This window comes from Ursus arctos, unplaced genomic scaffold (assembly GCF_023065955.2).
Source record: "Ursus arctos isolate Adak ecotype North America unplaced genomic scaffold, UrsArc2.0 scaffold_53, whole genome shotgun sequence".
Classification (NCBI taxonomy): Eukaryota; Metazoa; Chordata; class Mammalia; order Carnivora; family Ursidae; genus Ursus; species Ursus arctos.
Genome location: NW_026623071.1, coordinates 295716 through 322457, shown reverse-complemented (window position 1 = coordinate 322457; position 26742 = coordinate 295716). Strand labels below are relative to the sequence as shown.

Below are 26742 nucleotides of genomic sequence, written 5' to 3'. Positions count from 1 at the left end.
TACCGCGAGGCCGAAATCCCCGCGGGCTCTGGGCGGTACCGCGGTGGCACCTACCCCCGCCGCCCCCGCCATGGCTCAGGAGCAGAGGTTGGGGGCCAGCGCGCCTCCCGGCTCTCAGACACTCTTGGACTCCCTGCTCCGGAACCTCTACGATTTTGGTGAGTGCAGGGTCTTGCAGCCCACGTGGAGAGAGTGGACTGACAGCTGAGGGTCTGCTGTGCCTTCGGAACTGGGCCGCCCTCGGCTCTCGGTTCTTGCACGTGGAGCACTTCTCAGCTACTCCGCCCTGGTTCCCATGACGAGTCCAGCACACACCTCCGACAGAGGTCCCCCCCCCCCCCCCGCCTCACGATTGCGCTCTTTTGTTATTCTTCATGGATCAAGCCTCGCAAGTCGTCCCTGAGTGTGGGCACCAACCTAGTTGCTCGTCACCAAGGCGTTCAGCCTTACAGGGTGTGATCAAATGGGACCTTGGGCTCTCGGAAATAGCCCACCCTATCACTTTTCCCGGCCCTCTGGGAAGCCCGCATCCCCCACACCACCCTTCCAGCCACGCGTGACCCTGGTGCGTTCGTACCACCTTGTCACCCTAGAGCCCCAGCCTTTAGTGTGTTCCTCCCTCGCGGACTTCGGACAAGGTTTTCATGTGAAGCGTTTCACAACCTTTTCTTCCACTAAGTTGGCCAGCCTCTCCTTTTATCTTGCTCGGAGAAAGGAAAGAAAAACGGTTGTTCAAGATTGGCAACCATCTGGCGCTTTAGTAGGAAGACAGTTCCACACACTCTGAAGAATTTGTTCCAGGTTAGGTGACATCCCTTGTTCAGGCAAGAGCTAGCCTAGGCATTAGTGTCTTTAAGGAGCAAACATTTCTTAAATTTGTAACCTGCTGTTGCAAAAGCTATTGTAGTTTGGAGCCATTGCTCAAAATTCTAAGCTCACTTACACAGTAAAAATAATAGCTAATTAGTATAGAGAATTTGCCATGTAGTCCATGTCTTTCATGTATTTACTCACTTAATCTTTGCTTCCTGGTGAAATACATACTGTCATTAATCCCATTTATTACAAATGTATAAACAAGCATTAGGGGTTAAAAAACTTATCAAAGTCCACCTAGCTATTGATTTGCAGAGCCTGGGTTCCACTCCCCAGACTCTCTAGCCCTGGTCCCTCCCCTTAAATTGACCTGTCCTGTGGACACATCTTGCGCCCTTGGGAATATCAGAGGACAGAGAGACTTAGTCTCTGGCCTTGAGAAGTTTAAAAACTAGAGGAAAAGATAATTCTTCCAAATCCTAAATACAGTTTATGTTAGCACAGGCTTGAAAGTATGTGAGGAGCTCTGAAGGCTTGGGCTGTAACTACCTATTTTTAGGTGCCCAGTGCCAAAGTTTAGATGACCCTTAATATAAGTAAACATAAATGATCAGCCTATATTTAGGGAGCACTGTGATACTGGTTGGCACCGTGGGTGAGTAATGAGTCAGAACCTTCAGGTGACTGATCAGAATTGAACAGGTGAAACAAAGAGGAGATAAAGGGATTTCATAGAAAATAAATGTGTTCAAATTGAGTCACTTGTAGGTTCATCTTAATTCATAAGTGAAAAAAGAATGGGAAGACTAATACCCACCTGTAACCCTAGAGAGTGTTAAAAAACAAAACACCAGCTGCACTGGCAGACATTTTTAGTGCAAAGCATGAGCCAGCTGGGATTACCAGTTCCCCGGGGCCCATTGCCTTGAGCTCGCTGTTAGTATGGACTGAGGTAAGGGCTGAAGTAATTGTGTCATGAGTCAGACATGAATATAGTTACTTAGCAAATGATGGCACATCTTGGATTCTACAAGTTGTGCAAATACAACAAACCATAAGAGACTCTTAATCATAGGAAACAAACTGAGGGTTGCTGGAGGGGAGGGGAGTGGGGGATTGGGGTAACTGGGTGATAGGCATTAAGGAGGGCATGTGATGTAATGAGCACTGTACCCAGTGATATGAGACTGATGAATCACAGACGTGTACTTCTGAAACCAATAATACATTATATGTGAATTAATTGAATTAAAATTTTAAAAATAAATAAAAATACAAAAAAAAAGCGTGCAAATACAACACCATTTGAAGAAAAATAAATCTTTTGTTTCTTTGTATGTCTGGGTGTTGATAGCCATGGCGTATGTACAAGCGCATTCACATGGTTTGACCATTTGATAAAACCAAAGCTATTTATTTTTCCACTCTGTGTTTGAACAAACAGGAGAGACAGAGGATGAAGCAGAACAGAAAAGGATCAGAAAGAGAGGAGAAAACAAGAAGAGAGGTGCCGGGACTCCAATGGCCATGGCAACAGAGCCAGCTCCCCTACCCGATTCTCTTGTAAGAGGCCAAAGGAAGAGTGCCTCCAACTTCTTCAAGGAACTCCGAGAAGAGCTGCAGCGTGCTCCTGCTGTGTCCCCCACTGGTTCCCCTTCAGGACCAGAAGTCCCTAGTGCTGCAGTATCTCCCTCAACCCTGAAGAACAGCGGGGAGCCAGTAGAAGTGGTAGAATTTCACAGCAGAAATAAGAAAAGAAAAGAGAAGCTGGATCAAGATGAGAGCACACAGGTAACGAGTTGGTTAGTTTATATGTACGTGGTGAAAACCCTGATATTGCAGTTTTAGAGAAGTATCTTTTTTTTCTTAAAAAAAAGGTTTGGGTGCCTTGGTGGTTTAGTCGGTTAAGCATCTGCCTTCAGCTCAGGTAATGATCTCAGGGTCCTGGGATCTAGGCTTCCTGCTCAGCGGGGAGCCTGCTTCTCCCTCTCCCTCTGCCCCTCCCCCTGCTTGTGCTTTCTCTCTCTTTCTCTCTCTCTGTCTCTTTCAAATAAATCAATAAAATTGTTTTAAAAAGTTTTTATCAAAAATAAAAAAATAAAGTTTTTATTCATTTAAGGAATCTTACACCCAACATGGGGCATGAACTCATCATGACCCCAAGATCAAGAGTTGCAGGCTGTACCGACTGAGCCATTCAGGCACCCCTAGATGGGTATCTTTTTAGACCGTGTCAAGGGTCCCCAAGACCACCCTCTGGCTTGAGGATTTGCTAAAAGCACTCACAGGACTCGACACTCAGCATGTACTCACCATGATGGTTACAAATTACTATAGCTAAAGGATACAGAGTAAAACTAGTGAAGGAAACAGGTGCCTGGGGCAAGGTCTGGAGGAAACCAGGTGTAAATGTCTAGATGTCCTCTCCCAGTGGAGTTGCAGGAGATGTGTTTCATTACTCCAGCAGTGAGTTGTGACAGCATGTGGGAAGTGTTGTCAACCAGGGAATTTCACCCCAGCCTCGGTGTCCATAGTTTCTATTGGAGATCAGTTATGCAGATATGCAGACTGACCTTAGTTATTGAAGCTCCAGAAAAAAAGTGGGTATTCGCCATAAATCACATTGTGAGTATAAACAATCTAGTCAGACTTGGTGTGGCTTGGCTCAAGGCCTTGGGGATGCAAAAATCCTCTTATCAGACAATTGGTCAGCTCCCAGGAACCAGCCAAGGGCCAATTCTGAAAACAAGACTGCCTTAGGAATGTGCAGAGATTAAGAAACGCAAGCCTGCTGAGTGGACCTTTCATGCTGTTTTAGGCATCAGGATACAGCATTGAACGAAAGGGGCAAAACTGTTTTCTCTCAAGGAACTTAACATTCTGATGGAAAACAGTTGGATTTCACTGACCAGTATTCTCTCTCAGACTGAATTTGTAAGTCTCACTCAAAATTCAGTCCAGGAGAAAGGTGTAGTTGCTTATCCAACTTTTCCCACCAGGGTGTTATGGTTTTGTCAAATTCATTGCAAAAATCCGGATATTCTGTTTCTGTTATTTTCCTCATGTCCTGTAAATTTCCATCTATCATCAAAGGGAAAGGGGATTGTATTCGTTTCCTAGGCTGCTGGGCAGAAATGTTCTCTCTTACAGTTTTGGAGGCCAGAAAGGCCAAACTCAAGGTGTTGGCTGGGCACACTCCCCTCTGAAAGGGAATCTGTCCTTTCTTCTTCCAGCTTCTGGAGGCTCTAAGCATTCCTTGGCTCGTGGCTGCATCACCCTCAACTCTTCCTCCGTCTGCACGTGGCCCTCTCTGTATGTCTGAGTCTCAGATCTCCCCCTCCCTTTTTCGTAGAAGGACAGCTGTCATTGGGTTTAGGGCCCACCCGAAATGTAGGATGGACGGTCTTGTCATGAGATCCTTAATGACACTACAAAGACCCTTTTTCCAAATAAGATCCATTCGTTGATTCTGGGCATTAGAACATGGACGTGTCTTTTTTTGGAGACCACAATTCAAAGACAGTCGGGCTTGTACCATTCTTGGCGAATGTGTGTGAGCACATCCAGCGCTTACCACATCTTTTTTATGGTTTAAAAAAACCAGCTGCGTCATCTTTCCTAGCATTCAGGTAGCTCTTCACGTCATGCTCACCAGCATGTCTCCCTCGAAGACTAATAGTGGTTTTTGTAATCATCTACCTTTATTTTAGGATTCTAGGTCAGTTTCCAACTCCTACTCCAAATATTGGGGCACTGGGAGCTGTTACAGGCAGGCCAGGAAGCGGATTTCCTGGGCCCTTCAGCCAGCCAGAGTTCCTATGCTGGCCAGCCAGGGAAGCTTACGGTGAGCAGTATTACCACAGGGAACCCTCGTGCACCTTACAAATACTAGTATTTTCTGTGTGTGCCATGCAGTGAAAAAGGTTGAACACTGCTTTGCATTATATGTAATTCTGTGTTTGGAGAATTTAACTAACAAAGCATCTGAGTACCCTCCCTCATTTCTTCAGATGCCTTGGTCTTCTGTTTCCTCTTAGGCTCATTGGGTTCTTTCTAGAATGGAAAGTTTTCTAATCGAAAGGACAAAAACGTTGGCATTGAATGAGTGCATTTCTGTCTCTTACTAATAGCACATCTGCTGCAGGCTGTTGGGTTCTTTTTCTTCCCGTTCCGACTGATCCCTTTTTCGTTGTAGGTGGCTTTTCTTAGGAACCTCGGCTCGTCCAACATTTTGGATTTTCTGACCTTAATGAAATTTTTCAGTTGTTCTTGGCGTTCCGCCCTTTCCTACTTTTTAAAATGTATCCCTTTGAACACATGAATGTGTCCGGCCAAGGAGACAGAAAATGAACACTATAAAAACAGATACGCCTGTAAAAAGACTTTAGGATGTTGCTCTTGCAACATGTAAACAAATACAAATGACCAGAACGCTGGTTATTAATGCATAGAGGGAGTGCCAGCTAAGGAATAGTCAGTCAGTTGGGAGTAATTAAGATACGTGATGCTATGCCAAGAGTTTGTATATCGTGGTAAATGATAGCTGTGGCCCCTGTTCTCTGAAAGCTTATGGGTCGTTGTAGACAGTTCAGACAGATGTGCAATCAGCCCAGATGTCTAATAAGATAATGACAGCCTGCGTGGAGTCAGCTGGTTGTCTTTGGAGAATACTTGAGAGGTACTGACATGTTGGACAACCCAGCTGGTCCTGCCCGAACCCAGGGAGTGACCTTCTTTCCCTGGAACTTAGATCTATGACATATATACTGCGATTAAACAGCATTGTGTATTGAAAACAGGTGTTCATGGTGTGCTATGGTGATTTATAGTAAGATATGAAATATATATATATATTTGGTCTCTCTCTCTATATATATATATTTGGCCTATATATATGAAAAAAGTTTATATATATATATATATATATATATATTTATTTATTTATTTGGTCTTTGTCCCCCATTTCCGGCATAGAACTCCTGTAACCCCTGTAATTCCCTCAGTGATGAGAGCAGTAAAGGTATGTTTTGTAACCAGTGAATTGGAGAAGCAGTGAAGGAAGGGGCAGGTTGCCAGGAGAATCAACTGCATGATTATATTATAGGTTTGGAAATTTCAGTACCATCTCCCTGACCTCTGGGGAGAAGAAATGGGCTGGAAGTTGAATTAATTGCCTGTGGCTGGTGATTAAATTCGTCATACTTGCATAATGAAGCCTCTGTAGAAACCCAGGGGTTTGGAAAGCTGGGTTGGTGACATGTGTAGGTGCTTGGAGAGTGACATGTTCAGAGAGGACATGGAAGGGCCCCATCCTGTCCCACATACCTCACCCTGTGCATCCCCCCTATCAGCCTGTTCCTGAGTTATATCCTTTTATAATCAACCAGCAATCTGGTAAGTTAGCTGGCTTTCCTGAGTTCTGTGAGCCGCTCTAGCAAACTAATCGAACCCAAGGAGGGGGTTGTGGGAACTGCTAATCTGTTGGTGGTGGGTCAGAAGCACGCACAGATGACAACATGGGCTCGCAGCTGGTGAAAGAAGTGGGTGGCAGTCTTGTAGGGCAGAGCCCTTAACCTGTGCAATCTGATACCATTTCCAGGTAGAGTGTCACGATTGAGTTGAATTGTAGCTGGTATGGGAGTACAGCTTATTGGCTATGTGGGGAAACCCTCCCCCGACATCACCCCATTTAATGGATTAATCAGGGAACTTGGTCACCATTTTTTTTTTTTAAAGATTTGATTTTATTTATTCGACCGAGATAGAGACAGCCAGCGAGAGAGGGAAACAAGCAGGGGGAGTAGGAGAGGAAGAAGCAGGCTCATAGCGGAGGAGCCTGATGTGGGGCTCGATCCCAGAATGCCGGGATCACGCCCTGAGCCGTAGGCAGACGCCTAAGGACTAAGCCACCCAGGCGCCCCTTAACTGCTCTTTAATGAGTGCAAGGCTTCCTGGGAGGAAGAATGAAAAAGCACCAGGTGTGGCTGAAAATGATCCAAGCGTTGCTTGACTGATACATCTTATCGGTATTTTCTGCACTTTTGCATCATCTGTGTCCCGAACCTTAGCCTCTTTTGCAGCCTCCAGAGAAAAGAGGTAAGAAAGACATAATAGAAATAATAGAACAGTGGACTCTAGATCCGAAGGGGCTCTTGGCTTCTGCGGCCTGGACGCAGGTACGTGCAGACCGCTACTAAGCACGTAGCAAATCACTATAATAACTAAGATTTACGGGTGCTTGCTACTGCCCCAATGATTACTTCCTTTCACTAGTTCATTATCTCACTGAATCCTCACAATTCTGTGTCCTGTCTTCATTTTACAGAGAAAAGTGCTGCCTAGAGAGGTTAAGATACGTGCCCGTGTTTAAACAGTCGGCCGCCCCCTATCTGCCATTCTAGAACCCCGGAACTTCGGAAATCAGAGTTTTAGTTATGTTTTGTTTTGAGGCTTGGTGCAGATTTATTTTGCAGCAAAACCTGACCTGAACTCATGTGAGGCTTAGGAATTATTTCTGTTTGTTCCGTCTGGCATGAATATTCATAGATATTCTGGCAGAAATATGAGTGTACTTAATCACGGGTTATGGTCTTGGCCCCCACCGGAAGTGGTATATTGTATTCAGTAGATTCGCAGTATTACCTTTCTAAAGTGTGAAAGCCTCTGAATTTTCTAAGGATTCACAGAAAGGACTGTGGATGTGAAGTAAGAACCGGAGCTCAGGTTCAGACCCCAGGATTTCTGGCTTGCAAGCTGCTCCACCAGAGAGAGAGAGAGCGGGTTAGGTTAGGCTCCACGTCCTTTGAGTAACACAAACGCGCGGACCCAGAAGCTTCACTAGAAAGACCTGTCCCCACGTTACCACCGCAGGGTCTTACTGCCCTCGTAGTCTCTGCAGTATCTAGATCGCTCCCTAGGGCTCAACGCTGAAATCCTCCACACTCCAGGGCACCCTTTACCTTTGTTCCACAACCCTGTTCTTCAGCAAATCCAGTGATGGCTAAAAAGAGAGTGTTTATTTCCCCAACTACTCTCTCATGGGACAAAGGTTGGACAGTAACCAGTAGAATAAAAGAATCTAACCAGTGCAGCAGAAAATAGCCGTGGTCAGCCAGCCAGCTCATGGACGCATTCACTGAGCCTGGAGGACTGTCGGCCTTCCTCCCGCACCCCCAAACTCTTCCATCATTTTATAGCTTGCTGCTTTCTTCGGAGCCTAACATGCAAGTTCTCAAAATCTGTAAACGTTTCTCTTTCCCGTGTGCCGGACAGTAAAGCTTTACGGGTCAGGATAGATAAGGCTGTGGTTTGGTAACATAGTCCCAAACCATCTTAGTGGTTTGAAGGCAAAAGTTAATTATTCTTACACGTCCGTCAGGGTTGGCAAGGACAGCACGTGCTGCTCCACGCCGTCCTCATCTAGGGACCCAGGATAACGGGCTCCACTGTCTGGAAGACTCTTAGTTGCTTTGGTGAAGGAGGGGGCTTGATGAACGGCTGGCTCTTCGAGGTGCCTTGTGGTGGGGGCATATTCACACTTCTTAGGCCAGACAAAGTCACGTAGCCCTACCTAACTTAAGGCAGGCAGCAGAGCCTGAAAGCCAGGGAGGACCACTGGCGCCCGCAGGTGGTAAGCCCGCTGCTGCAGACTGAGCACTGGGGCAAAGCGGACAGGGAGAAGTGCTGATGTCTTCCAAGTCAGGCAATATGTGGTGACTGATGGACTGAAAGGTCTTAAAAGCTGTGAATAAAAGTTGGTTGTTGGTGGGGTCATGCTTATGGACTCAGCATCACAAAATAGTGAGCTAAGAATTATTTTCCAAATGTTTGCTTTTATGATAAACAAAGATGTAGAATCTGGACCTTTCTCAAACACATCAAGAGCTGCAAAGCTGAGATATCTCTGGCGAAATGTTCACAGAGGACTTGGGAGTGGCAAGGTATCTATGTCCCACTGAAGCTGCCACCCAGGCCCGCGCGGGCCCTCGGCCCAGGTGTCCCCACAGCCCGGATGAACCGAGGCCAGTGTGTGGGGACTGGGAATTCTGTGGGGCTGGCGTTGGGGAGAGCGGGGACGTCAGAGGCCTGCCCCTCTCCTCTGTGGGCTGCTTTCAGCCCCACAGTGACTGTCACGCAGGTGGCCAAGAATTTTATTACAGCGTTTAGGTCCTCTTAGATTGCTCCTTCCTCACGCTGATCTTCTGACAGCGGGGCAGCCCAGGGCATCGGTGACATCTCCAGTAATGCTGGGAATCTCATGCTCCTGAATGTGAAATGTTCACTCAGAAGACTAGTTAGCCACTGCTTCCCTGGACGGATGGGAGGGGAGAAGAGAGAAAGAACTATTTCAGTTTTAGAAAAGGAGGCACATGTTTCATGGATATTTGGAGATCTGTGAACCACATACAGTTTCTCTCTCTCTCTCTCTTTTTTTTTTTTTTTTTAAGATTTTATTTATTTGACAGAGAGAGACCACGAGAGAAGGGACACAAGCAAGGGGAGTGTGAGAGGGAGAAGCAGCCCCGATGCGGGGCTCGACCCCAGGACCCTGGGATCACACCCTGAGCCGAAGGCAGACGCTTAATGCTGAGCCACCCAGGCACCCCGCAGTTTTTCTTTTTAACATAAAATTTGAATTTGAGGATCGGGATGATCCCGAAATCATTAAGATTTAAAGCCGTTTGTTTTTCAGAAGTCGTGTCAGTATTTATCATATTAAATAGGTTAGGTGTGCATGCCAGTGGAAAAGACTTTTTCACTTCAGGGTAAATACAGAATTTTTTTCCAGCCACGGAAGAGGAAATAATTCTTTCTGGGGTAGAGGAACGGAAGCACCTGGCGTCCTTCATGTGCCCGTGGTCTTAATTAAGGCATTTGATTCTGTGAAATACGTGACTGAAGGAAATCGTAAGCATCATCAAAGTCAGGGATCTTGGTAAAGTAACGTGGAAGATGCATTTGCTGTGACAGCGAGCACAGAGCAGGACAACGTGCTTAGAGCATGGCCGTCCTCCTCCGTGGCGCCGTGTTCTGTCTGTCCAGCTGAGTCAGCGTGCAGTGTGCTAGCTGACGAGCGCGCTGGGGTGACTGCCTGGGGGCCACTGTTCCATAGTGGGTTAGTTTAATACTCAGAGCACTGGCCGCGTCTTCCTATTTCCTGGACCTTGCTAACATTTATACCACTGCATGCTTTACCCACTGTCATGGTAAGAACCCCTCTGTGAGGTCAGTACACGGCCTCATGGAGAGAGCCTGTCACCTGGGGAAGCATTCAGTGACCGACCCACTCACCCAAAATACAGGATAAGCTGAAGTACAGCTCCCATTGGGAGAAGGGAGACCACGAGACCTGTAGATGGCCTCTCAGCATGGTGTAGGGCATGGTGTAGGGCACGGCACTGCGGTGTCCCAACACAGCGCCCCCTGCTGAGCAGGAGCTCCTACCCTGGCGAGCATCACTCTTCACCATTGTCCCCTGAGGGAGAAGGGCGCGTTCTCTAGAGGCTTCACGACTTTTAGAGCCTGCTTCCTGTTGGTCCAGATGTGGTGTTTGGGGTTGAGTAGTGACCACTGCTGTTAGCCAGAGGTGATGACGCATTTCCTTAAAACCTCAAGCTTTGGTCAGTCTGGCTGGTAACCAGAGCTAGTGGCTGTATCAATGTAAAGAGTCATGTGCTTTGAACGCATTTGCAGCCTTATTATTTTCCATTGGGAATTATAAAACAAATCTCCATTTCTAGAAATGTGATGTTCCTGAAGGAAATATTTAGTTAAGAGAGTTTTGTTAGCCATTATTTTAATGGCTGGATGGGAACAAAAAGGGAGAGAAAGAGTTTTTTAATATAATGTTTAGGGGCGCCTGGGTGGCTCAGTCAGTTAAGTGTCCGACTCTTGACTGTGACTCAGGTCATGATCTCAGGGTCGTGAGATCAAGCTGAGCCCCACGTTGGGCTCCACACTGGGCGTGGAGCCTCCTTAAGATTTTCTCTCTCTCTCTGTCTCTCTCCCTCTTCCCCACCCCCCTGCATGCACACACTCTCTCTCCTTTAAAAAAAATTTAAATAAATAATTAAAAAATATTTAATGTTTACCTTCCAGAATCCCTGCTCACTCACCCTCTTCTAAATCCCCCCCCCCCCCCCCACTGAACAGAATCTTCTGCATGTGGTTTATGAGAGACAGACATCGGTTTCTCTCATCATCTTTTTTATTTTTGTATTTTTTAAAAAAAATTTCTCCTCCTCTCTTAAGCTTTGAGACCTTAACATTTTTTTTCCTCCATTTTTCTTCCATGAAGACTTTTGTGCAACATGCTTGTGTGATCCTTTGGTATTTAGGCATCTGGGCCAGTTTCAGGGCTTTGTAAAACATGACTGCTGCATTGGTGACAAATACTCCCATGATACAGTAACGTGATCTTAATAAGAATTTTTTTCTTTTCAGACCAAAACTAGTGTCCCTGGGAAAGATGTGGATAGACAAGAATTTAACTTAGAGAAGGTATGTGGTTTGAAACTGTTCATTTTTTTCAACTTTTAATACCAAAAAAAAAAAAAAAAAAAGGTTCCATGTCCAATGGCTGAAGAAATGGTTAAGCAAATCCCACTGCTTATCAGGCCATCATTTAAAACATGCTGGTTGGTGGCCGCAGTGCCCACGATGCAGAGGTAAGTAGAAAAGCAGGGTGGGGTGCATGTGTGCTGCGGTTGTAACGAGGTTTTTAAAATGCATGAGAAAAAAGACAGGAGGAGGTAATTCAGCTGCCAAGAGTGGGCATTGGCGACTCTTTCTCTTCCTCTGCAGCATCTTTAAATAAACACGGATCTGCGTTTGAAGCTGCTATGAGAAATGGCTTCTCAGTGTGAGTAAGAGTGTTCGGAGAGTACTTTTAAGTGGAAATTCTTGCCTGGAAGGGTAATAGCTTGTTTCAGAGAGAATCCAAGTATGCAGAGCTCTGCGTTTAATCCTAATTCTGTTGCTCGTTTGTGTGCTGATAAGTCTTTGCTTCAACTGTCCAAAATTCCACACAAGAATGAGTGTTGTGAGGTTATGGTAAGAAATTATGTAAGACCTCCACAAAGCTCCACAAACCACAGCACGACGGAGTTCCTGCAGCACATCGTGTCTGACGTGGGCTACTCCTAGGGGTAGATCTCTTCCTTGGAGTCCCTGGAATGCACACGGGGCTCATTCCTCTCTGCGTCTACAGGCTCGCTTAGAAGTGCACCGGTTCGGGATCACGGGTTATGGAAAAGGGAAGGAACGAATCTTGGAACGGGAACGCGCCATCATGCTGGGTGCGAAGGTGAGGGGCTGCTTCCTTTTTCCATCAGCAGACAGGATACGAAAGGGGAGCACCCAGGGCAAGGCAGGGCAGGGGTCACTGGGAGATCCTTGCAAAATAAAAAATGATATCTTTTGGTTTCTCCCCCCCCCCCATTTCAGCCTCCCAAAAACAGTTATGTGAATTACAAGGTGTTGCAGGAGCAAATCAAAGAAAAGAAGGCAGCAAAAGAAGAAGAAAAGAGAACGGTACGAGTAAGAGCCCTTTTGTTACTGTGGTTGGCTGCAGTGGAATGCCAGACCTGCTGTTTGGGAAGCAGTGTAGACCGCAGTAAGATGCAGAGTGACGCGATCGTTCTCTCCACCTGTTCAGATCAGCTTCATTCTGTAACACTAGCCAGGGAAGCCGGCATATTCACGTGAATACTCGCTTTGAAGTAGCATGTTCCTGCTCAGATCACGTCAGCCACTGTGATCTTTTTCCCATGCCACGTTTTACGTTGTACAGAACACAAGGGCCTGTGACAGACCGCAGAGGGGTAGATGCTCTGTTCCCTCCCTTTCCCCTAAAATGGAAGATTGCATGTTTCTCCCATCAGACTCTTCTGGAACGACCTTTCACACTCTTGAAAGAGTTTCAGGATGAAGCTGAGCGTATGTTTAATATGCCTGCTTGAGAAAAAGATGAAAAGTAAATGGTATCTCACTGGCTTTTGATCACACACCTCTTGTCTGTTTTTGAATCTCCTTTATCCATTATTGACACACATATTATCTTAAATTCTGAAATCAGGCCCAAGACACAGATATTTTCAAGAAAAAGAAGAGGAGAGGGCAGGAAGACAGGTGAGTGACATCCTCAGGTACTGGGGAGGAATAATCTGGATAAACCCGTTGATTAGTTCTGAAAGTAACACCCTGGAGTTTACGTGGTGTTTCTAGCCCATTAGAGGGCTTCACTGCCCCTCATGCATTCTGAGTAATTCCTGGGAGGGGAAAACAGGGGAAGACATTGTCCCAGATCGAACAGCTCCCTCAGAACTGAATCAGGAATCTTCTCCAGGCTCCCATTTCCAAAGATCAGACAGCTCAAGTAACTCATGGAGAAACTGAGGTTGACATTCCCAACCCCTGCTAAGACCCTGCCCAGATGGCAGTGCGGTCTGAGGCTGTGTCTTGTTCTCCGACGTACCATGGGAGGCGGAGCGCTATGATCTGAGTATTGATTCTGTTGCTTCGTGCTAGTTTCTTAGCTTTTGTTCAAAAATGCCTTTTCTCTCTCCTTGAATGACTGTTTCAAAATTGACTTCTTTTGTCTTAACCTTTTTCTTGGACTCCTAGTGAGCTTGCACATGGGTGGTCATTTGTCCTGGCCACATGTGTCTGTCTGTGTTGAGGGTCCCCGGCATGCCAGGTGTATAGGTGTTGGGTGTCAGGGATTCAGCCATGTTCGCGCGGGGTGGGGGAGTATACCTGCCTTTGAGGAGCTTACATTGTAGTGAGGGAAACACCCCGAAACATACAAACAGGTAAGCAAGGGGATGTCAGGTGCCAGCAGGTTCTGTGAAGAGGTTGCAATAAAGCATTATAAAAGAAAATCACTGGGGGTGGGAGGGTTGGGATGTCATTCTGGGGGATGACCTCCTGAGTTGAGAACTGAGTGAAGAGGAGGGGACAGCCTGGAAAGATCTGTAGCAGAACATTCTGCATAGAAGAAGCTAGTGCAAAGGCCCTGGGACAGGAAGGCAGCTGGCACGTTTCAGGGACCACAGGAAGGCGGATGGTTGTTGCAGTAGGGCAGGGGAGGATGGTGTGCAGGGGAGGACCCCAGGAGTTTGCGGGAGCAGACCGTGGTCACCTGGTTGATGGTGCTGCCATTCCTCTTCATAAGCATAACTCTGCTACCTTTCTCTCCCTTTAACTGCAGGAAATCCAAAAAGAAGAAATCAGCTCCCAGCATTTTGTCTAGTGGACGAATGGGGCAGGTTGGAAAATTCAAAAATGGGACACTGATTCTGAGCCAGGTTGATATCAAGAAAATAAATTCCTCCCGAGTGGCTAAGTGAAGTCCTTTGTAAAATAAAGAGAGGAATGGGAAAGTGCCACTGCACTGAAACTGGACCCTTCAAGACTTCCAGATTATTCTTACTTATTTTATATTTCATAGACTGCTTTTCTATTTTTAGGGAAAAAAACATCAGAAATAAAATTTGTAGTGTCTGAAGTGTCTGTTTTATGGTGATGAGCGTGTGGTGGGAAGAGCCAGCTGCACTGGGAGTATAAAGCAAACCAATTGAAAAGGTGGTTTAATTTTGTCCAGTGAGACGTACGCTAGATTAGCTTTCCCTGGTGTTTTGTGCATTTGCTTATAATGTGATTTTCATTAACTTAATAATTTATTGATTTGTAAATGCTAATAATGAGGTTTAAATTGCCTTTTTTGGGGAGCCTGGGTGGCTCAGTCATTAAGCGTCTGCCTTTGGCTCAGGGCATAATCTCAGAGTCCTGAGATCGAGCCCCACATCCGCTGGAAGCCTGCTTCTTCCTCTCCCACTCCCCCTGCCTGTGTTCCCTCTCTCGTGGCTGTCTCTCTGTCAAATAAATAAATAAATTTAAAAAAAAAATAAATAAATTGCCTTTTTTTTTTAAGATTTCTTTATTTGAGAGAGCGAGAGATCGAGCACATGAGCAGGGGGAGGGGCAGAGGGAGAGGGAACGAGCGAATCCCAAGCAGACTCCCGGCTGAGTGCAGAGCCAGTGCGGGCTCAGTGTCAAGACCCTGGGATTGTGACCTGAGCTGAAATCAAAAATTGGATGCTTCACTGACTGAGACACTCAGGTGCCCCCAAATTGCCTTTTATTTTCTAAAAGTGGTGTAATGTTACTATATCATGAAAGAACCAACAGTGTGAAAATTGGGCAGCTCTCTTGTGGGAAAAGCAGTTGTAATTTTTAGCCTCCCAAGTGTATAAAATGTCCTTTGTAAGAAGCTAAGTAAATAAAACGCACCTTTGTGGTATATGTAGCTGAGACTTTAACTTATGCCCTAACACCTACACGTAGGCTAATGTGATCTTCAAAATAATCACCTTGGGTGGCTAAACATTTATTTTTTAGTGATACTGCACTTGCTGAAAGTGTCTGGAACTTCTCAAAGCTTATGACACCAAAAGAAGTCTTCAGAGGTGGTAATCAATTTTGACTTTTTTTTTTATGACCAAAAAGTTCTGATCCAAACCTAGTAAATAATAAGGTTTTGATCGCAACAGAGAAGCATAACTGGCTGATGTTCTTGTGTGGCTCAAACTTGACCGCAAAGGCATGGCCAAACAAGGAACTCCACGAAAGCTCTGAGCTGAAGGGAGACTCAGTCTGTGTTCTATTTTCCAAATTCATTTTGGAAGGCGGTAGTCGGCAGGATATGTGTTTTGGCAGTTTCTAAGAGTGATTTTTTTAAAGGTGTGGAAGATCCCAAGTGTGACAAAGCACCAGGAAGCGTCTCAGGCGCTAGAAGTGACCTGTCAGTTCTTTATCTACGTAGAGCCCAGGGTCCGAGGCAGCCCCACCTCACGCCCGCCTCCCCGAGCCACGTGGCGCAAACCGCTGAGCGCTTAGCCAGACTCCAAACCAAAGTCACAGGCTAGTGAGTTCCGGAAAAGTTCCAAGTATAAATTTCTCCTCTTGATTGGTTTCACTTTTTAATGTACTAAGTCAATACTGAAAGAGTGGTTTTGTTACCACTGGGTGCTCTAGAAATACTCGGACGTTTAGAGGCTAAAAGAAACCTGTATTTTAAGGGCTGGAGATCAGGCTTAAGACCATGCTTTTTATTTCCGCTTTGAGAAAGTTTCTTCCAGCAAGATTAGCAGCAGAGAGAAGCCCCCATGAAAAAACAGTCATCCAAAGGAAGATGGTTATGACGAAGATTCTGGCAACAGCCACCAGGGGAGCGGACCTGGGCTCCAGGGCAGTGATCAGTGTGCCCTTACTGTCTACAGCCTGCTGTTTCCCCTTTGCGGGGGTTTCTTCCAGTCCTGGACACAGTTTGGTGGATCAACCATTGCTCCACACCACAGCCCCCCTACCATTATTCCCAGTGACCCACTTAGGGACCTTGAGATTCCCTGTCCCCACAACTCTTGCCCCCCATGGATCTGGAGACCCTTCTTCTCAAAGGAAGAAACAGCACAACACATGTCCCGCTGAACAGAGATTGTCCAGGCAAGAAGAGCCACACCTGGCAGGGGTGACCCTGACCATCAAGAGGAGGTAGGGCTGCTGTCACCCAGTGGGGCAGGGAGAGAAGCTGCATGCAGGCGGTCCCCTCAGCCATCTCTTCATATTCTTTTTGCCTGATTTTGATGGCAAATAGACAAAATGCAGCAACCCTGGGGGAGAAGGGCCTGGTGACCTGAGGCTCGGACCCCCAGGGATGAGGGTCTGGATCACAACGAGAAGAGGGTGACTAGGTGAGGGCGAGTGGATCTAGACTGACTAGGAGAGGAGGCTGACCGGGAGCGTCCCATGCAGCTCCAAGGCCAGCTACAGCCGCAGGGAATGTAGTTTGAGCCCCTGGCCTTAGCTGAGCTTCTCTCACGGGAATTCTGGAGGAACTTCTCCCCAGACTTCAGCAAAGCATAGGTCTGTGGTACGGGGATGGTGCCAGGCGCTGTGACGCCTCACACAGATCCCTTTCCAGGAACGAGTAATTACCACTTCATTGTTCTGAGCGGGGATTGCGTCACCTCCCTCCCAGGGTGGCTCACAGTCCTGGCTGGATCCAGGGGAGGGTGTTAAAGCCCCGTGCTGCCTTCCCCGCACAGACTGGCCGAGGCCTTTGCTGGGTCTGTGTCACAGCTCAACCTCCCCGTGGCCAATCCTGCTTCCTTTGCTTCTGCGGGGGAAGATCCACAGAGCACCCTCTAGTAAATGCCCTGCCGCCTCACCTCAGTCTGCAACCGCCCCTACCCAGGGAAGCCGTTCAGGGATCCGCAGGTAACTGGACTGCGAGGCCAGGCCGAAGGGGCTGTTGGGAGGGTGTGACACATGTGCTCCTGAGGGTCATAGTTTGAGGCAGGCCACAAGAGACAGAGTTTCAGGTCAGGCACACCTGGGCTCAGTCTGTGTGGTTGAAGGGGCTGGTCAGTGTCCTTGGTGCTCATAGGTTATTAGGACGTGTCTTCCCCCACCAGTGATGGGTAGTAAGGAGGGCACGTATTGCATGGTGCACTGGGTGTTGTACACAACTAATGAATCATTGAGCTTTACATCGGAAACCGGGGATGTACTGTATGGTGACTAACATAATATAATAAAAAAACATTAAAAAATAAAATAAAAAGCAGTTTCCCCGGGGTGGGGGGAAGGACGTGTCTTCCCCAAAATCTCAGTTTCTTATAACCCCTGACCAATGTTTTATTCATGGGTGTATCTTAACCATAGTGTTACCTGTTACCAATTTCCAGCCCTGTCACCTCCTGCAAGGATGAATTCATGAACTCCGCATTGTTTGAGATGGACCCTATCGTCTAGAGTCATGGAATCACCCCAAGATCCGTGGGCATACGCAGCGCGGCCACATTGACACTGGTGCCTCACAAGGCCCAGGCCCTCTGGGTAAGAGACAGGGTGGCCTCCCGCCCTGCAGCCTCCGCCCCAGCCGCGTGCCAGCGCTCAGGACCTGCGGGGTGAGAGGCACGCCCCACTGCTGAGCAGAAATTACAGACCGTGCCTTGTCTCTCAGTTGTTGGCAGTGTCAAAAGAATTTATTTCAAATCTGCTTAAGACTGTGATAAAACTCAGGTTTTCCAAAAGGCAATACACAAAGTTCAACCAACCCCCAAAGACCAGAAAACACAGTGTTTCCAATTCAAAAAATACAAACGCGTGTGGGTACCAATACAAAAATTAGAAAAAAGTTGCTTTCCTCCCCACCTCCCCAACACCCCCCTCCCCCCCTCCCCGTGTTTCCAGTGGGACATGAACACCAACGGGACCAGGAGCTGCCACCAGATACCAACAACTCTCACAGGAAGTGGATGCGATGGTGGGGGAGGGGAGGGAGAAAACGGGGAAAGAAAGGCAGGGACATGGAAGTTCTGTGGACAGTCAAAACAAGGACACAAACTTTTTAAATTCCTTTTGCCAACGTTAAATCTCTCATGCTTAATACACAGTTCAGTGGGAAAGCAGCAATTCTACATCATGCATTTAACTTCTTCTGCTTGCTCACTCTGCACTTCCTCTTGGTGCTGAGGAAGCCGGGGGCTTAGGATGCCCAGTCACCAGGTGTGGGAGGAACTGGAAAGGTCCGGCCCTGGGCTGGGCTCTCACTCAAAGGACACCCGCCATGTTTCCGCTTCCGCAGCCACGAGCAGTCACTTCCAAACCTGAAGTCTGTTTTTTGGACTCTCCTCAGAGCCTGCCTGAGGGCCTGGCCTGATGAGTGGTGCCCACCTTGCTGGGGTCTTCCCCAGGACTCGGGTGGGCAGCCTGCACCCTCCATGAGCTGCACTCTTTGAGAGAAGAGTGATGCCTCCAGACGAGACTCCTGTAAGGTCTCAACTCCCAACCCAACTGACGTCAACCTCATTCACTGAGGGGGGGGGGAGAGAAAGCCGGGAACCCCCCCCCACCCTTAGCAGGTAGTACAAGTGGAGTCCCAGGGCTGTGATGACCACCCAGCAGGTGTCTCCCACCCTACTCTTAGATACTGGTTCTCACAGCTGCTCCCCTGCTGACATCTTGGGAGACAATGGAGTTACACTATGGGTCAGGGGACACCTTAGATATTAGAACTTAAGGTGACCGAGGAGGCAGAAAGGCAGGTTAACCTCTTTCCAGGTTTTATGGGGACTAACAATGAGAATGCTGATACGCAGCCTGTTTACAGCACTTTGTACAGAAAGTACCATTAAAACAGGCCTCACTGGCAATGGGAACATTTGCGTGTTGTGTTGCTTTGTATGGTTATGTGAAGCCTATTTTAAATGTCAGTTTTCCCTCCTCAAGGCCAGGCAGCAGTGTAATAAATACATGCTCCTGGTCCTAAGAGGCTTGGATGGAAGACACTGTCTGAGACACTGTCTGTGGTCAGAGAACATTCTGGAAAGTCACCACACGGGCTTGATTCGCTGAATGGGAACCAGTAGCCTAGACTCAATGGATGAAAGACTATATATATTTTTTCCCTTAAAAAATGTTATTCTGAATCCTCTCAATATATCAGAGGAGGTAGGTTAGTATGACTCGTTCCATTTTCGGGTGGGGATACAGAGGCACGGAAAGATTTAAGACGTTTGCCCACACGCATGCCCTGAGCCAATATCAGAGCCAGGTTAAAAAGAGATGAGTTTCTAAGGGCTGAACTTGGTGTGTGATCAACACATCCTACCCCAACCTAGTCTTACCTATTTTACGGTCCACTGAAAGTGAAAGCCACCAGGATCTTGTTCTCACCAAGGAGAGCTTGCCAAGGAATGTGATCCCTGAACACAGCTACTGGCTTACTTGCAAAAGTGGAGATTTCCCGGAATCAGCATAAGCCTTAAATACCTTCTAAGGAGATCTGATTCCATTTTAAAACCAGATAAAGGTCACAAATCCATTAAGGAGTTCCCGTTGCTTCCAGTCAAACGTGGCCAAGGAAAAAGAAGGTAACAAGTTTTGCCCTCTAGGAATGGGGGTGTGGTGTGGGGGGCCTCTGCAGGAGATACAAAGTGAGACCTGACAGCTTGGCTGCTGCTTCTGGTTCACCCCGTCTTCCCCTACCTTCCCCAGCCGGTGGAACACTGCAGACCTATGGAAAATCCTGGACTTGGGTGTTGAGATGAAGGCCCACAGCCTCGTGATACAGGCTTTCTGTCTGACACTGAGGTGGGTGCTTACACGTCACACTGCATACGGACATATGACAAACCAGTAGCATAACTTTGTGATTCTCAGACCAGGGTGTCCCCCAGGGGACAGTTGGCAATGTCTGTAGACACTCAATTGTCACAGCGAACCTGGGTTGCTACTGGCATCTCGTGGGTCAAGGCTGAGGGTATTGCTAGCCACCCTCCCGAGCACAGGAGAGCCCACAACGGTAAGAGTTACCCACCCCAAAACGTCAGTAGAGCTGAAGTTGAGGCACCTGGCATCATCCATGCACCTTGTAGTACTGTTTTCCAGCATTCACATGCCGAGCCCCCCCAGGGCTCTTCCCTACCCTCACTCTCTCACCATGAGCAGGTGGCCTCGGGACGGACCAGCAACAGCTTTGTGTAAGAGCTGCTGAAACACGCCTTCACAGGGGCCCAAGCCTTTCGCTTGCAACCAGAATTAAGGCTACAATGCAAATATCCCCAGAAGAAGGACACATAGAACCTGTGTTCTGCTCCTTTCCTGAGAGTGCTCTGGGGGACAGAGGGGCGGGGAGGCATTCCCGGGTGCCACGAGCAAGGAGGATGGGCCTGTGGCCATGGCCCCTGGTGAGCTACGGTTCTTCCCCAGGCTCACTCCCCATCCTCCTCCCTCTCAACGGGCACGGGGCGCCCGAGGGTGCTGTCACAACTACAGAGTTCACACAGGGCTGAAGATTCAGCCTAGAACTATATACAGTTTCATAGTTTTCAGGTCAGTTACCTTGTGGGTCAGGATTACTAATGTCCACTCTAATTAGAATCATTATCTTCCCGAACTGGACAGAGAGGGGGAAGCAGGGCTGTGTGTGATACCTTACCTTGGTTTGACTTAGGAGCTAGGATGCTATGCAGTGAGTTGCTATTGGACAGTTTTAAAAAGGATTAATTCTAAAAGGAAAGGCATACACTTTGACCAAACTTGCTCACTAGCAAAGAACAAACTGCAGAATTAGGTGAAGGAGGCATTATTTACAAGGCAATGGAACTTGACATTTTAAGTTACTTTGAATTCCTTTCTCACTGAAACTGCTCGATAGACAAACACCGAGTTATTCCTCAGCCAGCCCAACAAAAGCATCGTCTTGATATAATTTTATGTACAAAAATGCCACCACGTTCGTTGGAAAGGGACAGGGAGTTCGATGGCGGATGAGAAACCCGTGACCCGTCGCCTCTACTCCGAACCCCAGGGGCTTCCGGGGAGGGTGACGTAAAGCCATGGGCTGTTGATGATTCCTTCTTCGTTGGCTAATCCCTCAAAAACACAGGTGTGTGGCACGGACCTGCCTTCTCTCTTCAGTCCGTTCTTGTCCCTGAAAGGTGTTTTGTGCTGAGGACAGGAGAGGTGGCTGAAGGACAGCCTGAGATGGTCCTGGGATGGGCCGTATTGCTTCTGGGCTCCTGGAGGAGTCGGCAAAGGTAGAAAGGTGCCTGCCCCGGGCACTCACAGGGCCTCCTGGGGCTGGGGACTGCTGCAAAAGTGGGGGTGGGGGAGTTCTGGCAGCTTCCTTCTGGAAAATCACCTTGTATTTCCGAAAGAGATCCCCCCATTGTGGGACCTTCCCTTCTCCCTGTTCCAGTCTCCCTCTGACCTAGGCGCTGGCTGTCCTGAGGGTGTCACCAAGGCCACCTGAGCTTGAGCAGCTCCTCTCCAGCGATCCAGAGCCAGGGCCAGCTTCGGGGGTTCTGGATGCTTCCCAGCCTTTCATCCGGACCCCATGGCAGAAAGTCACCGCCGTCTTCCCAACCACACTTACTCCTGGTGTCACTCCCAGGGCGCTGCTCCTTCTTCTCCCACAGCCGATACACCTGGACCCACGGGCCACGCTTCATCCGTCCCAGGAAGGCCGTGGCTCCTCTGCGTCTTTTGGAATCCTCCCCACCTTCCAAGCTGAGTCCACCCGGAGCTATGGCTAAGGAGTGAAACCAAAGGCAAGTGGAAGCAAAGAGGAGAGAGGCAGCTGCCAGGAAGACAGGTGGCAGCCTGGGGCCCAGGCGGGACCTCCCTGGCAGCTGGGGGGATCTGGCAGAGCTCCGGGACAGGACAAGGAGCGCCCCTGTGCACCCAGGGAACCACGCAGCAAGCGGAGAACGAAGAGGCAAGACCTCAGCTCCCCTGGCAGGTGGGTGCCAGGACCGGGGCACGGAGGCTTCGACAGCACCAAGCAGCTTCTGAAGGCCCCGGGCAGCTGGCCTAGCGGCCACACCTGCCCACAAGGCAGGGACAAGGCAGCTTGCGGTCCAAGGGCGCGGGCTCTGAGGTAGGATTGTCGGATCTGCTGCTAGGGGCAGGGTCTACACAGCATTGGCCGGGGTGACTCAGAAAGCACAGGCAGCATCTGAACAAGCAGGTAGAACCGAGTCAACACAGTTGCTGCCGGTTTACCGGCTAAGTTTTATAAAAATCCAATTCAGCAAGTGGACAAAATAAAATGCTTGATAAAATATATTCTTTCAAAAAGGAGAGAGAACGTTTCGCTACCAGATGGAAAATGGAGGTGGCAGGTGACAAGGAAGAAAAGGAGGGACGGGAAGGTGCTCTGGGGACAGGACCAAGGCAGGCTCCGGGCTCAAAGCCCTGAAAACCAGCTCTCTTTCCGAGAGACACAAATGACTTGTGAGCATCTCCAGGGAGAAGGTCTGTGTTCCCAGCAAGGAGGCCTGGGCCTCTCAGACCTGCACACCCAAGCTGAGGGGCAAGGAACACGCTGATATTGCTGTTTCCTGCCTTCTTCAGAGGACCTGCCTCTCCCCCTTACCCCCATCCCCAGGGCAGAGCCACCCCTGCCCTTGGGGTCACCTCCTGCTTTCAGGATGACAGTAGGGGGGTCTCCAAGCAAAGGTAGGCGGCTCTAAGAGGCTTCCCCAGGGCCTCGAATCTTGTGTGCTATGAGTCTGGGAGGGGCCCCCTCTGGAAGAGAGCAACTCAGACAGGCTTGCAGTTCCAGAAAGAGCCACCAGGTGAAGACTCCTCACACTATCATTCCAATGTCAGTGTTTTCCTTTGTGTTTAAGAACTAAGAACTAAATGAATGAATTTTAGCAGACTGCGTGTGTGGGTGGGTATGTGTGTGTGTGTGTGCAAGAGAGAAAGAGACAGACAGAGAGAGACAGAGACAGAGAGAGAGAAAGACACAGAGAGACTGGGTGATTAATGAAGGACCAAAGGAAACCATTTTAAGGTTCTCAACAGTTCGATGGGAGTGGTGAAGGTCAAAATTAATGCCCCTTGCTATCGACCCTGGATTAGGTCTGCAAGGGCATAACACAGTGGAGACTCCAGGACCAAGATGCAAAAGGATAACATTTCCTGGAGAAGATGAGAACCTGCAGCCTCGGGACTGAGTGGTGTCCCGGCAAAGGGTCAACCCTTGGGCCATGGGATTCCGAAGCGTCTTCCTGGCCTCCTGTTCTCAGGATGCCCGTCTGCCCTCGTGCCCGTCCCTTCCCCCAAAAGCAAGCTTTGAAAACAGATGGCAGGAAACATCATCAGAAACCCCAGATGCTTTCTCACTCCCTTGAGAAAGGTCCTTCTTTGGGAGTATCTGCAATGTCCAGGAGGAAGGAAAGGGACATACACACCCATGTTCACCACGGACCAGTGGTCACTTCAAGTGGCCAGTTTAACCAGTTGCCTCAACAAGCATGGCTTGCAGACCTATTCTGCATCTCCCAAAGAAAACATGTCTCTAAGATACTCAGTGGCTGCTGGGGCTGCACCCATGACATCATTGTCCTACCCTCATGGGTTCTTTGAACGTAGTGAGGTGTGGTGGGGCTTTTCCCAGATGCCGGTGAACAGCTGGAGCTGGGAGGCTAGTTGCCTGACGGCTTGGGCCGCCCCAGGTTTGTTGGCACTTCCAGTCCTGTGTGCAGGGTGACCTGGAACAGAAGACAGGGTGAGTGAGGGTGGGGGAGAGGCCACCACGAGAACCCCGACAGCTCACATAGCACAGTGGGTCGCCACAGGCAGCAGCCCGAGGGCTTCTGTCTGTGGTGGGCGACGCTGTTTACTGTGTGGATCAGTATCACTCATGCAATGTCTGCTAGTTGGCCCGAGGAGGTGGTCTGAGCCCGGATCTCCCACGTGGTCCCATGGCCAGAAGCCCAGACAAGGCCGACGTTCCATTGCAGCAGGTGTACTGTTCTCCCCATTGTCTATTGTTTCTGTTTTCTTTCCGTGGCCTCATTCCTTTCCTACACCTGTTCTCTTAACCCTGTGGGAGGACGGCCCATATTTCAGGCTGCCTCAAAGCCCTTCTGTGAATGAGTGGAGGTACAAATCACTGCTTGACACAGACCTGTCAATATTCAGAGCCAGTGGTACGCACCACAAAGCAGGACTCCCAGAGGGAGGAGGGCTCTGCTCAAAACCAAGGGTGCTGCCTCCACATTACTCCCCCCCCCATGGGCTCCCATTTTGTCTCTGTCCTTTTGGGGCCTCCTGAGTCCTCTGCCAGGACGGCCCAGCCCTGAGATCTAAAAGGGCAATTTTCCTGCCTGCTTCATGTGGGAGCCAGAGGGGGCAGAGAAGAGTGAGAAGGAGCAGAAGGAGACTCACAGCCCCTAGGACTGGTCTCTTCCAGCCCACCTTTGCGTTTCTCCTCTCAGGGGAGAGCCACGCCTGGAAGGTCTCAGCACACATCTAGCCATCGGCTGAAGCTGGGCAGGGGGCACCGGCGTCCTCCCAACTGCTTACCGAATGCCTCCATTGCACCTGTCCTAGAAAATGGAACCCCTACCTGCTTCCCCACTCCACTCCCTTCCCCCTCCCTCCCACTGCGGCTCCACAAGCCAACACCTTAGAGTCTCTGCTTATTTCAAGTGAGTAAGTAAGACGTGATCATGCCGGAGAGACCGTCTCCGGGGGTGGGCTGGTGGTAGGTAGCACTCTGCCTGGGCGGGCGCCAGTCAGCTTCTTTATAGCCCACGCTGTCCAAGTGTGCTTCGGAAGCCCCTGAGCCCCCGAGGGGAGCCGCTGGGCCAGCTCCTGTCTGGAGGGTCCACAGTACCTGCACATTGCGGTTGAGGCTGAGGGCTGGCATGAAGACCCCGTCCACATGGCTGAAGGCTGTGGGGCCCTGCTGCTGCCCGTTGATGAAGAAGGTCAGAGTGTGCTTATTCAAGTCCAGGAGCACGCCGACAGTGGCCCCCTTGCACACACCGCCTTCCGTCCTGGGAAGAGAAGCCCCAGGAAGCTCCATCACCACACCCACCTCGGGATGTAGGTGATGGCTCAGAAGTCACTTAAAGGATGTTAGGACTATCCTCACCAGCACACAGCCCCTATGGCCATGTAGGGAGCCATTCTTCTGGGCTATAAGGCTTTTCCTGAAGTGCACTCACCAGTTAAGGGCCACACAGGAAGGCCTTACCCTTCGTGTATGCTTCTTTACCCTGGGGGAACCAGCTTATTCCGTCCCTTTTATCCTCACAGTCCCTGAGACCTGGACACCCAGGGAGTTAGGGTTTTGATGAGTGGGTCCCACTTGCAAACCTGGAGCGGGGAGCGTGGGGAGGGAAGGCTCCTTTACCTGCCAAGGAAAGGAACTAACTTGGGCCCTCGACAGTTTTAACCAGTGAGGATGCTGAGATCCACCAAGAGGCGGACAGCCAAGCCTTCAGGAGATTTCAAAGGTCCACGGGGCTTCAGCTCATCTCGGAAACATCCCGGGGACTCTTGAAGGGCCGTGCATGGCAGGGGACAGATGCTGAACTTGGAATCAAGTCCCCTATCTGATTCGCCATTCCATGTTGCCAACAGAGGAGCCTTGGGGCTAAACTGTGAAGCTCTTGGTAAATGTCCCTGATCCTACTTTCGGCCGTGCTGAGAGTTCACATCCGCGCTGCGACAAGCCTCAGTGAGCGGCACTGTGCTGCGGGGCCCTGGCCGGCTGCTCCATCAGACTGCCTTCCCTTAGCTGAGGGCTGAGGTCTCCGCCTCCTCTCTGGCCGCTCCACTCTGACAAAACCATTTTTACCCTTTTCCCGAGGGGGCAGGAGCTGATCAGCTGCAGGCTGATGGCGGGGCAGAGAGCAAGGTCATGAGGAAGGTCGTGAGAAAACTCGGGGCGCTGACCGGAAAAGCGCGTCCGGGGGTTTCCCCGGGGGTGTGTTCGGACCGGGGCCAGGATCCTGCAAGTGGGGAAACGGAACTCGAGCCGGGCCCCTCGTGCTATTCAGACACTGCTCGCCGGGTGGCGGTAGAGACCGGTCCGCGGCGCACAGATATGATTCCCAACCAAGCGCTGCCTGCGCCCTGGGTCCGCGCGGGGCTCCCCTGGGCAGCCCCCTACCCAGGCCCCCATCCACCCCCCACCCCAATCAGAAAGGAGGCGGGACCCTGAGCTAAGTCCTGACAGCGCCGCGAGGTAGCCCTGTGACTTGGGACACTTGTTTATCCTAAGCTCTTCATATCATCTGTAAAAGCACTTTGGTACCCGAGCCGGACTGAAGGAGATCACGTAAGTCAGGTGCTTCAGACAGTGCCAGGCCCGAAGGAAGCTCAATAAGGCTCCGTGTTATTCCTCCCATGGGCAGCGTACTGGGCACCATTCGGTTTAAGCAAGTAGAGAGGGAGCTGGTGGGTCTGGAACTGGCCCCTCTGTGGTTTGTGAACAGGGACAGGGGTGGGTCCAGTGCCTGGGCAATGGCACCTACTCCCCCTGTAGAGACCTGGTCACAGCCATGAGGGCACTGGCCGTGTGGGGACTCAGGCCCCGGCTGAGAGCACGTAGGG

At 49.4% G+C, this 26742-nt stretch overlaps 2 protein-coding genes across 5 annotated transcripts in view; one reads left to right on the top strand and one right to left on the bottom strand.

The window, feature by feature from the left end:
- The first annotated feature begins 68 nt into the window (after window positions 1–68).
- On the top strand, window positions 69–14320 carry LOC130542822 (uncharacterized protein C1orf131-like). 2 transcript variants are annotated; one of them, XM_057307638.1, is made up of 7 exons: window positions 69–158; window positions 2261–2607; window positions 11260–11316; window positions 12026–12121; window positions 12262–12348; window positions 12893–12945; window positions 14027–14320. In XM_057307638.1, the coding sequence occupies exons 1-7, from the start codon at window positions 71–73 to the stop codon at window positions 14163–14165; spliced, it is 867 nt and encodes a 288-aa protein (XP_057163621.1). In that variant the 5' UTR covers window positions 69–70; the 3' UTR covers window positions 14166–14320. The 2 variants fall into 2 exon arrangements, with proteins under 2 accessions (XP_057163621.1, XP_057163622.1); XM_057307639.1 differs by lacking the exons at window positions 12893–12945; window positions 14027–14320 and adding an exon at window positions 12608–12886.
- Window positions 14321–20957: 6637 nt separating this feature from the next.
- LOC113259037 (tripartite motif-containing protein 67) overlaps window positions 20958–26742 on the bottom strand; it is a 48520-nt gene continuing 42735 nt past the window's right edge. For all 3 annotated transcript variants that reach the window (XM_026504184.4, XM_057307651.1, XM_026504185.4), the window contains 2 exons: window positions 25016–25178; window positions 20958–23885 (listed from right to left, as the gene is read on the bottom strand). In XM_026504184.4, coding sequence (XP_026359969.1) covers window positions 23820–23885; window positions 25016–25178 — 229 coding nt within the window. In that variant the 3' untranslated portion in view covers window positions 20958–23819. The remainder of the gene's footprint in view (window positions 23886–25015; window positions 25179–26742) is intronic.

What these genes read in the sequence shown, in the direction of transcription:
- LOC130542822 (XM_057307638.1), top strand. Translation starts at nt 71, where the DNA reads ATGGCTCAGGAGCAGAGGTTGGGGGCCAGCGCGCCTCCCGGCTCTCAG. An exon ending in CCATCATGCTGGGTGCGAAG is followed by an intron (nt 12,122 to 12,261) that starts GTGAGGGGCTGC and finishes CCCCCATTTCAG; the next exon opens with CCTCCCAAAAACAGTTATGT. An exon ending in AGGAGAGGGCAGGAAGACAG is followed by an intron (nt 12,946 to 14,026) that starts GTGAGTGACATC and finishes CTTTAACTGCAG; the next exon opens with GAAATCCAAAAAGAAGAAAT.